Below are 12,093 nucleotides of genomic sequence, written 5' to 3' on the forward strand. Positions count from 1 at the left end.
CCAGTGTCTTGGGGAAACGTCTTTACACATGTCCTCGTGTTGGAAGAGATGGGTTTAGAAGTAAAAAGACCCTGATGACAATTTTTGTTTCTGTGGTTATTAAGAAATGTGCTTTTGCTACACTACATAGTGACGTTTCTTAAACACACTTATTTGCTGGCCAAAACTTGCTTTGAGTACACGGTTATACGCTTTATATAGGTAATCTCACTGAAACCTTAAAATAATCAAATGAAACACATATTCATATGCTCACATTATAGGTGAAGAATGAGGGTCAGAGGTTAAGAAATTTCCTCAAGGTCACACAGCAAAATAAATGCATGGGCTGGGATGGGAACCCTCTGTATTCACATGTAAGACCTGAGCTCCTTCCACTACACTACACTGCCTCTGTATTTTTAGTACCTGCTTATTTTATAAACGAGGCACAATTTTCACACACCCAGCTGCACTTGAAACATGCATGCTTAGTATAGGAAATGTTTGTTAAGAAACAACCAGAATTAATAGAACCTGCACACTGATTGTTTGAAATTTTCATCTTGAAAAAAGAAAAAAGGGATGACACTATAAATATGCCCAACACAGAACACGGAGTCTAATGTGGCCATGAACGCGGGACAGGCCATTAGCTGCTCAGTGGGAGCCAAACTCCCACCTGAAGAGGAAGAAAGCTCACTGGGAGGCATAACCCTAAAAAGCAGGAAGTAAAATCTCTTGCCCGGAAGATGTATGTGTGGTACACCAACCAAAATCCTGCCCATTAAGCTGCGCTTACTCTTGGTTAATTATATGGAGACCTCAGAAATTTCCATACTACAGATTTTCCAAGTGTCTGGGATTAGACATTTTCTATTACTTGGTTATTTTCAGTATATAATAAGCGTATCAGCATCTGGTGGGGACAGGGTTAGATCACCTCATGTTGTAATTATTGGGACTTGGTCCCCAAAGTTTCTTTACTGGCAACAAAGCTCTACTATTCTGAGAGGACATGAACAAAGAAATTATTATGATAGAAACATTCTTGCTTAAGTTTTCAAGAGCACTTCAAGTGCACAGATCAAATGATACCAGTGAAAGTAAACATTGTTTTCTTCCACATTTTCTATTTGTGGAAAGTATGAATTTTCTTTCCTAAAACTTGGAAGGCAGAGATTAAATTGACAAACACAGTGTTACAACTGAACAACTTCTCTAACATGTAGACCAGCTGCCCCCAGAAAACGTGTGGTCAGTCTGCTGCTCTGGGAGTGGACAGCAAGCGTGAGTGGGGCCACATCTGCTGTAGACCCAGAGAGGAAAATACACTTCACGATTCTTGGGAAAAGTTCCCACAAAGAACCAATTTTAAGATTTTGTGTCACTTTTATGGTATTGGAGAAGTCACGATAAACACTCTCAAAACACCTACCTACTAAATTGATTCCTTTTAGAAACTCTGAAAAAGTATCTATTATATTTGAAACCTATCATCTTTAAATGATGTGCCTTAGCAAAAATTAAGACTTTCCTAATCAAGGTATTAGAAATATCAAAGGCCAATAAAGGTAGAAATATAAAAATATTACACATGAAACCAATGTTTACGTAAGAAACAAATGCACTTCTCTATGTGCCTGAGGCTCCAAGTAAAAGAAAAGACTGAAATGTCCTCACTCAGAAGGGGAGTCAAAGTAAGAACTAGGCAAAATATAAAGAAAATGAGCTTTGTCTTTCCTGATTTCTGCTGGAGCGCCAGCAAACCGGTTATGGTCACGGTCAGTGAGGAGACTGCCCAAGGAGCCGTAACTCCTGCACAAGTCCCACGGACAGGTGCCCCTGGGCGCAGACGCCATCAGCCTGGGAGGACAACTTCCTGTTCACTCTGTCTACACGGCATCGACACTAGCCTGCATGAAACAGTCTGCACTAATGTTTCCTGAAGAAAACAGGAAGACCGCTGTATGCGTACAGTAAATGGGACTCTGTTTTATTTTTCAGTTTCAAGGGAACCTGGACAGAGAAAGGAGGCTCTTTGTAGAAGTGAGTTTCCTCCTAAAGAGGGAGGAAATTATCCATCCTGCCAACGTAGGCCCTTCCTGTTCATAAGAAATACTGAAGTAAAACACTACGAAACTTCTAAAAATGAATTACTATGGGTTTTGGTTAAATAATGTTCCAAGATGTCAAGTCAGCATCTCCAAATTTATCCGACAAAATGTACTTACGATCTCGTCTCCTGGTAACCAGTATCCTTCCTGCTCAATACCAGCTTTTGAGCCTTTGCAGCCCACGGTTAAGGTTTCGACAATGAGACCGTCTTTCACAGCCAAGCTCAGCTGACGCGTGGTCTCTTTTGGGTGCATACCGTGGACTCGAGACATGTACCTGAGTGCAGAGGGAAAACAAATTAAAAACCCGTAGGACTCAAAAATAAACAAATAATTAGGGTGATTTATTCCTCCTTTGTTACAAGTTGTGCTTCTGAGGGTCCACAGAAGAAACAAAGTCTTGGACATTTAAGTTTTTTAATTATCATGCTATGTTAAACCTCAATCCTATTTGTATGTTTAGAGGAGTAATTGTTCAAAATAGTCCTTAGCCAGCAAACAGAAATCACTTAACGTATTTTAATCTAACATCCCACGTAGCTCTGGCCTCCGCAGTGACTATCACTGACTTTCGCTCTGCAAAGTCTAAATTCAGAATTTTATCATCTCTAGCCACAAGACTTCAGAATATAAAATACTCTAACTCAAAACTCAGGACATGACACCAGAGAACGTGTCAGAATCATAGGTGCGGTTGCCGACATATAAAGAAACAAGAATGTATGTTGGGGTCAATAAGACAAAAATGTGATTTTCCATGAAATATACTTTGGATTGGATTACTAACCAGAATCCGTGACTTACAGTTACATGGCATTTTGTTCAATTTTAAAAAATGTATTTCAGACGTACTCTGGAGCACAGAGACGGCTATCGCAGGCTCCCTCGTGCCCGCAGCTCTAGGAACTCAACGTTACCGCGAGGGCGTATCTGCTTCACAGCTCGTCTCTGAAGGAAGGACAGCGCTACATACGGCAACGTGCGCTATCCTCCCATTCCTTCCGTCTCTACCGGGAGGCTCCCGGACGTGCAGACACAGGGCACAGGAGGCGAGTGGGGCCAGCCGCCGCCTCCCCAGACAGCCGTGCGTGTACAAGCTGTGGGGGCGAGGCCCACAAGGTCCGTCTGTCATTTCAGTATCAAAGCCTTCACGACAAATCGCTTCACGAAGGCAAGGACTCCTCATGGAACCACCTTCCACATTCAAAGGACACATTTCAACGAACAGTGAACCCCAACTGAGGACTGACGGACATCCGTGCGTGGCAGGCAACGCCTCTCTGTTGATGAGATCACGTGTTCCACCTGTCAACGCAGGTAGCCAGAGGGCTCACGGTGAGCATCCCGCAGCCTTGACCAACTGACCTGGGAGCACAGCTGCCAGGGCCCAAGGAGAGACCCAGATGCTGATGGACAGCATGAGAGGAAAAGGCAGGTCACTGGTGGGGCTCGATTCTCCCGGAGGAAGTCAGGGCTAGTGGACATCATCAAGTCCGGCGCGGGCCGCGGGCCGCAGGGCAGGGATGTGGGCCAAGGTGAACAGGTCCAAACATCCTCCCCGTTCACGGGACAAAGCCAACGGAAAAGACCTCAAGAATGAAGTATTCCGTCTACATTTAGGAAGGTAACCCTCAGAACAAAAGTAGAAATGTTCTAAATTATCTGAAAAAACTCTTTAAAAAAAAACACATTATGTGGTGAAACATAAAAACACCAAAAGAGGGGTGCCTGGGTGGCTCAGTTGGTTGAGCCACTGCCTTCGACTCAGGTCATGATCCCGGGGTCCTGGGATCGAGTCCTGCATCGGGTTTCTTGCTCAGCGGGGAGCCTGCTTCTCTCGCTGCCTCTGCCTGTCTCTCTGCCTGCTTGTCTGTTCTCTCTCTCTCTCTCTCTCTCTGGCAAATAAATAAAAAATCTTAAAACAACAACAACAACAACAACAACAAAACACCAAAAGAGGAGCGCCTGGGTGGCTCAGTGGGTTACGCCTCTGCCTTCGGCTCAGGTCATGATCTCGGGATCCTGGGATCGAGCCCCACATCAGGCTCTCTGCTCAGCGGGGAGCCTGCTTCCCTTCTCTCTCTGCCTGCCTCTGTGCCTACTTGTGATCTTTCTCTGTCAAATAAATAAATAAAATCTTTAAAAAAAAAAACACCAAAAAACCCCAAAAGAAACAGAAAGCATATTATATATGATGACAGGACCAAAACCAACTTTGTTTAATAAACAAACACTGGCTAAACTCCACAGTACAAAAAAGACAGAGTGGATCACAACACGACAAAAGACAGTCTACAGGACAGACTTCCAATGTGACAGAACAACTAGGCGAGAACGGACACAGGCACGCCGCAGAAACACGATCCCGACGCAGGGACCAGCACAGCAGCCAACAGGACGTGGAATCCAAGGCGAGAATTGTTTTTTTTAAAGAAAGACACTAGGGTGCCTGGGTGGCTCAGTCGGTTGAGCGACTGCCTTCGGCGCAGGTCATGACCCCAGAGTCCCGGGACTGAGTCCCACGTCGGGCTCCTGGCTCCACGGGGCGTCTGCTTCTCCCTCTGACCTTCACTCCTCTCATAATCTCTCTCTCTCAGATAAATAAATAAAATCTTAAAAAATAATAAAAAACGAAGACACACAGGGCACAGGTTGTTAGAAAGCGAAGACTGTAAGAAATAAAGGAAATGCTGACAGGAATACAGAGTTATGAGACTTCACTTCTCTCCGTCCACAAAAACACCCAGCGGACAGAACGAGGTATTCACACACAAGATCTCATTAACAAGGCAAATCTAGTTAAATTTGTCCTGAAACCCAAAACAGACCTTCAACAGGTCCAAGGAAAATCCATTACAGTTGAGCATAAAACTGGACACGAAAACCTTATTTAATTAAATTACGTACTTGAGAGAGTGTGCCTGTGCAGGGGAGGAGCAGAGGGAGGAGGAGACGTAATCTCAGGCGGAGTCTGTGCTGCGCGTGGAACCCAACACGGGGCTTGATCTCACGGCCCCGAGCTCATGACCTGAGCTGAGCTAAGAGTCCGATGCTCAACCCTCGGAGCTCAGGTGTCCCTCCCAGACAACTTTACTTTAGATTCCAAAAGTGCAGACACTCCTCGCAGTGGAAGCAAACCCGGTATTAGTAACAAAACTGGAAAACTATCACAAACTAGTGAATTAAAAACGTTATCTAAAAATTGCAAAAAAAAAAAAAAAAATCTCAGCACAGGAACTAAAAAGCTAAAGCCGAGCCAGTTAAAAAATAAAAAGTGAAAACCAATATTAGTCCAAGAGCCCCTCGAGGGAAAAACAGAGACATCACCAGGTTCTCAGATTAACAGTGAAATTAACAAAGCCCAAAAGCATTAAACTAAGAAATGCCTACAGAGCCACAGCCAAATGCAACGAAAAAATTAAAATTATAAGCAACTACTTTGTTCATTTCTGTGCAAAAATAGAAAATAAACAAACACTATCATTTTCTAGGAAAATATAAATGACCAAAGCTTGACCACAGAAAAAAACAGAATACGTGAAATGAAAAATTTCAAAATGAATCAATAGAAGAAGCAGACAAAGAGCTTTCTTAGAAAAACACCAGGGCGGGACATATTCACAAGGGAATTCGATCAAACTCTTAATGGCCACATAACTCCAATGTGATTTAAACTTTTCTGGTACATAATAAAGAAGGAAAGCAAGGAGTCTAGCATAACAACGGTAACAAACCCCTACAAAAATAGCACAGAAAAGCCAGTGTTCCACAGGAACACTATAAAAACCTTAAATATTTCAAATGACAAAATAATATTAAGTATAAATAAAGACAGATGTTAGCATTCTAATACACTCAAAAAATCAAAGGAATATACCATACCTAAGTGTTTAATTCCAGGATTTTGCAAAGATTTATTATTATGAAGAAATCTAGGAATACAATTCATCCCACTGATAGATTAAAAATGAGAAATCATGAAGATTTCTATATGTATTAAAAAGGCATTTAGTAAAATCCAGCCACCTAACTCTAACAAGATGGAATGAGTAAATACTTCTTTATTTCAATCAGAAATATTCAAAGACGACTTTAACCCTCTGCCAAAGGTAATAACCAGCATAGCTGGAATAAAGAAATGGTGTAAAAGTTGGTAAAGATTTAAAATGATCATTATCTGCAGATAACATATGTAGAAAACCCAAGAAAATCAGCTGACATACTATTTTAAATAACCAAATAATATAATCGATTATCTGTGTGGATACAAATGAATACATCAAAATGAATAGCACTCATATATTCAAACCAAAAATACAGTTAGAAGATTTAAAATAAGACCCCAATTATTTAAAACAGCAATAAGAAAGATAGTAATAGATAGAAGAAATGACAAATCTGTATGAAAAAAATCCTGAAGTGTGACAGATACTGGAGAAGATGAAGAGACGGAGAGACACGCCTGATGTCTGAGCAGAAGACAACAAAATCTGAGTTGCCCCTAAGATAATTTAATAAAGTGTCACCACAAAGTGGTCAAGTTAATATTAAAGTTCTATAGAGAATTTAAAAAGAACTTCCCAGGAAAATTCTTTCAGGGTAACATCAGATATTAAAACATTATAGAGCTAAAGTAATTGAACTTGGGCATGAACAGCAGCAAGCCAATGGAACAAACACGAAGTCCAGAGAGGGACCCAAACACACATTTTGATTATGATCAAAGTGCCATTTCAAATTAGCAGGGGAAAGATCCATCAGCACACGACATTAGAAGGGCCTCACAGTCTTGAAAAAAGAATAAAGACAAAGCCCTACCTTAGTCTGTGCCCATCAGTAAATTCTGAATTGGTCAGATTTAAATATTAAAAAGAAAACCACACAATCATTAGAAGAAAAACATGGGAGAGAAATCATGGTGTGAGAAAACCTCCCAAATAGGAAACAAAACCAGAGTGATTTAAGAAGAGTGATTTAAGGAAACACTGGAAAATTTACATAAAATCAGCAATTTCTACACAGCAAAAAAACCCAGGATAACCAAAGTTAAAATCACAAATGCTAACCTGGGAAATGCATTTGTAATATATCTAACTGATGTTCCACATACTCTTAAATATTTTTAAAAATACCAAGTACTAAGAGAAACCCCAAGAGAAGATTTTGTATCTGCTGAGCTCATGAGGACACTGCACCGACACGCAAGCTTGGTGGGCAGTGCCTCACTGGGGCCACTGAACGACCACCTCCCCGCAGGGCAAACATCTAGCGAGCACAGAAACGTGTCCAGCAGCTCCCCGTCTGGAAATTCATCCTACAGACAGACATGTGTGAAATAATATGTACACAGACAGGAAATCCACATTAGCATTGCTGGCAACAAGTGTAGAAAGAATGTAAACATCAATCTTGGGGGACTGGCTAAATTATAGCACAGTCATACCAGGAGTTACTGTGTAACCATTAAAAAATGAAGCAATGTTGCAGATGTTAAGATAATGTAAGTTCTAAGATACTACGTTTGAAAAATCAGGGTATGGGGTTAACATCCAACACATATAAAGAACACACAACTCAACAACAAAGAGCCAGGCACCCCTTGCCCAGTCCATGAAGCGTCTGCCTTCAGCTCAGGTCCTGATCTCAGGGTCCTGGGAACGACTGCCCCATCGGGCTCCCTGCTCCACGGGGAGTCTGCTTCTCCCTCTCCCTCTGTGATCTCTCTTTCACTCTCTCTCAAATAAATAAAATCCTTTAAAAAAAATTGGTGAAACATCTGAACCAACACTTCCAAAGATGGCCAGCAGGTATGCAAACAGATGCTGAACACTGCTAATCATCAGGGTAAGGCAAGTCCGAACCACACCCACCACCCACCACACACACCTACACCCATGCAGGAGTATTATTCAGCCACAGAAATGAACGAAATGTTGCCATTTGTGACAACATGGATAAATCTCGAGGGCATTGTGCTATATGCAGTCAGTCTGAAGTATCTCATGGATACACATATCCATGTAATGGATGCTGAATCCATGTAGTGGATCCATGTAGTGGATCCTGAAGCTACTACTATTCTGAAAACACACACACACACACACACACACACACCCCAAGCTCACAGACACAGAGAACAGACTGGTGGTGGCCAGAGGTGGTGTGGCCAGAGGTGGGGAGTGGGGGTGGGGAGTGGGGGTGGGGGATGAAATGGGTCAAAGGTATCCACTGCCAGCCACAAAATAAAGGTCATGGGGGTAAAATGCACAGCAGGTGCTTATAGTTAACAATACTATATTGTGTATTCAAAAGTTGCCAAAAGAGGAGATCTCAATACTCCTCATCACAAGAAAAAAATGTTTCTTCTAACTATGCAAGGTGATGAATGCACTAGATGGGACCACAGTACTGTCCAGCCTGAACACAGGAGGTTAAGGGGGCTGACCCCAGCACAGCTGAAAACCCACCTAGAATTCCAGACTTGCCCAAATTTAACTACTAATAGCCCATTATTGGCCAGAAGCCTAACTGATAACATGAACAGTCAATTCACACACATTTTGCATGTTCAAAGGACTTCGTACTGTTATCTTCTTAAAATAAGTTAGGAAAAGGAAAGTGCTACTATGAATCTTAGGAGGACATACATTTCCAGTACCATCCCAGCTTTAAAAAAAAAACTCACTTGTGGATCCTTGTAGTTCAAGCCCATGCTGTTCAAGAGTCAGCTGTATATACAGACACTGAATCATGTTGAATACCTGAAGCTACTATGTTATTTGTAAATTATGCCTCAATTTAAACAGAAAAGGAAAAAGAAGCTGGTAAATAAAATCATGGTATAAAATGGTAGTTTCCCAAAATCATTCTAGGCTCCTGTCTGCACTTTGCATAAGATCTAGTGGTAGATCCAGGAGCGATCAAGACAGGCTCCTTCCAAGGAGAACTGAGCAGCTCAGCGAGCAGGGGCAGCGTGCAGACCCCCCGCCGCACCCTCGTCGGGACCGTCTGTCCCCCTGCCAGCTGGGGACGGCTGCTACTCCGTCCGTCTCCCCGGCAGCAGTGTCGGCAGGGCCTCCACACCAGCGTGCCCGTCGCGGGCAGGCCCCCTCTGGTCTCACACTCTTCTTGGTTCTTCTTGCTCGTTTATTCACCCAAAATAATTTTAAAACCAGTTTGCCAAGATCCATGAAAAATGCTGAAATTTTAATTTGAGAATAAATACCATTACAACAGTAAGTCTTTCCTCTGATTAACTTGGTACATCTGTTCCTTTGTATCTTCTATGTTTTTAACACAGGCTTATAGTTTCTCTCCCTAAAATTCTCACGTGCTTTTTGTGATTTTTTCCCTAGTTACTGCATATTTTTTTGTTTCTTTTGAAGAGAAGATTTTATTTTATATATTATTTTCTGGCTGGTGGTTTCTAGTTATCTACTGAGAAACGGTGCCAACCTCTCACCGGGGCCCACAGCACCGCCCTGCCCAGTGGTCGTGTGGGTGCCCCCGTCTCAGACTTCGCAGAGGGCTCCTGCAGTGGTTCACCATTAAGCCCGACACCTGCTGAGGGGCCTGTTATACCAACTAGAAACACAATTACACTATGATGCCGCTGCAGGACACTGGTAGCTATGTCTTCTTAAGGAAATTTCTTTCCAGTTCCACTCTGCTGTTTTATTTAATGAGGCATCACAGCGCACTGTTCTTGGAAGGACTTGACCCCAGTGACACGCAGCAGCCAGGAGACAGCTGTACAGCACACAGCAGACACAGAAGCGCTGTCCTCTCTTTCCTGGCAGTGTGAAGTAGGGGCAGCGGAAGGCAACGAGCCACGCTTGGGGACGGAGGGGTTACACAAGCGCTCAGGCGGAAGGCCACGGGGCAGATGCAGGAGGCCCCTTCCTGAGGACAGGACGACCAGCAGCGCGTACAGATGAAGGACCCGCTCTCCCTAGTACACAAGAACCGTCAGAGCCTGGGGAGAGAACGGCTCCACCACAGAAAGTGTGTTTTCCTTCTTTTTATTTAAACTAATTAGCCCACATATACTACTTCCCCGGTTTTTGATGTAGTGTTCAAGGATTCATTAGTTGAGTATAACACCCAGTGCTCATCCCATCACGTGCCCTCCTTAATGCCCATCACTGTGTCACCCCATCCCCCACCTCCCCCTCAGTTTCGTTCCCGGAGTCCACCGTCCTTCATACTTTGTCTCCCTCTCTGGTTTCTTCCCATTGAGTTTTCCCAGGAGCAGAGTCCACAACTGCGGAAGGAGCTGAGATGCCCTTCAGCAGACGAATGGATAAAGAAGATGTGGTCCATATACACAACGGAATATTCCTCAGCCATCAGAGAGGAGGACACCCGCCATTTGCATCAACGTGGATGGAACAAGGGAGGATTATGCTCAGGGTTTCTGTTTTCTGAACAAGAAGTTTGGGTTTAGGCAATTTAGAGTAAAGAGTAAGTGATCAGTATGCATTTAAAAGCTTTGTTAGGGCCCCTGGGTGGCTCAGGTGGGTGAGCATCTGCCTTCGGCTCAGGTCATGGTCCCAGGGTCCTGGGATCGAGCCCCGCATCGGGCTCTCTGCTCAGAGGGGAGCCTGCTTCCTCCTCTCTCTCTGCCTGCCTCTCTGCCTACTTGTGATCTCCCTCTGTCAAATAAATAAAATCTTTAAAACATAAATAAATAAATATTTAATAAATAAATAAATATATAAATAAAACTTTTGACCAAAAAAAAAAAAAAAAAAAAAAGGCTAGGGACACCCGGGTGGCTCACTTGTTTAAATAAATACATAAGTCTTTAAAGAGAGACAGAGATTGAGAACATGAGTGGGGAAGGAGAGAAGCAGAGTATCCACTGAGCATAGAGCCAGAAGTGGGGCTCGATCCCAGGACCCTGAGGATCCTACAACCCTGAGATCATGTCCTGAGCCAAAAATCAAGTCGGACACTTAACTGACTGAGCCACCCAGGCACCTAACAAACTATTTTAGATACTGCTTTGTCTAAAAGTGGCATTCAAGAGATGATTGTTGGATATATAAATGAGTAACAGAGAATTTCAACTTCATCTTTTAAATTTTTTATTTTAAATTAATTCTAGGGGCTCCTGGGTGGCTCAGTCGTTGGGCATCTGCCTTTGGCTCAGGTCATGATCCCAGGACCCAGAGATTATGACCCAAGCAGAAGGCAGCCACTTGACTGACTGAGCCACCCAGGCGCCCCGCCCACTGGCACTTTAAATGACAGACTTTATTCAGGGTTCACCCGTGTTTCTACTATTCTTTTTTCTGTCCCAGGGACCAAATTCAGGATGTCTCAATATAGGATTTTATGAGCTTAAAAAGCATCCAAAGTTGAAACATGTTATCATAAAAAATATTTATTTTAAGAAGGAAGAAAAATGAGTACTGACTAGCTCTGCCCCACAGAGATTATTAAGATATACTCTACTGGAGCCGGACAATGATAAGGTCAGCACTAAGTCTTATTACTGCGGACAGTACCAACAATTTAAAAACAATGAGACTGGACAGAAACACTCAAATAAAAGAACAGTACAAAAGATCAGAATATATAGAAATGGGTCCAAGCACACGAAAATCTCAGTATGAAAGGCAAGCATTACCAAAAAAGGGAAAATGTAACAATATTTACCAAGTGACAGCAGAATAACTAAATGGCAATCTGGATAAAAACAATCCAGATGTGCACCACAAATTCTGAATAAGTCACATATTCAAATATAATGCAAAAGAATGAATCGGCAAAGTGTTTTTCCTCTATTTGGGGATAAGTATGAACGAAGATGGAAGAAACAAGGGGAAAGACAGCTTTAAACATATAAAATTAAGACTGTAAAATCCAAGAGAAAGCGTGAAGAGGAAACAATGAGTTAGCAAAATGACACGGGAAGTACGACAGAAGGTTCACTACGTCCCTCCCGTGTCTGGAGGGCTCCTTCCGGGAGTGTGGTCTAGGCAGCACACCC

The 12,093-nt window shown here is 42.8% G+C and overlaps 1 protein-coding gene across 9 annotated transcripts in view; it reads right to left on the minus strand.

The window, feature by feature from the left end:
- ZMYND11 (zinc finger MYND-type containing 11) overlaps positions 1 to 12,093 on the minus strand; it is a 125,250-nt gene that overhangs the window by 45,433 nt on the left and 67,724 nt on the right. For all 9 annotated transcript variants that reach the window (XM_080810394.1, XM_080810390.1, XM_080810393.1 and 6 more), the window contains exon 3: positions 2,214 to 2,373. In XM_080810394.1, coding sequence (XP_080666520.1) covers positions 2,214 to 2,373 — 160 coding nt within the window. The remainder of the gene's footprint in view (positions 1 to 2,213; positions 2,374 to 12,093) is intronic.

Source organism: Martes martes (assembly GCF_963455335.1).
Source record: "Martes martes genome assembly, chromosome: 8".
Taxonomy (NCBI): Eukaryota; Metazoa; Chordata; class Mammalia; order Carnivora; family Mustelidae; genus Martes; species Martes martes.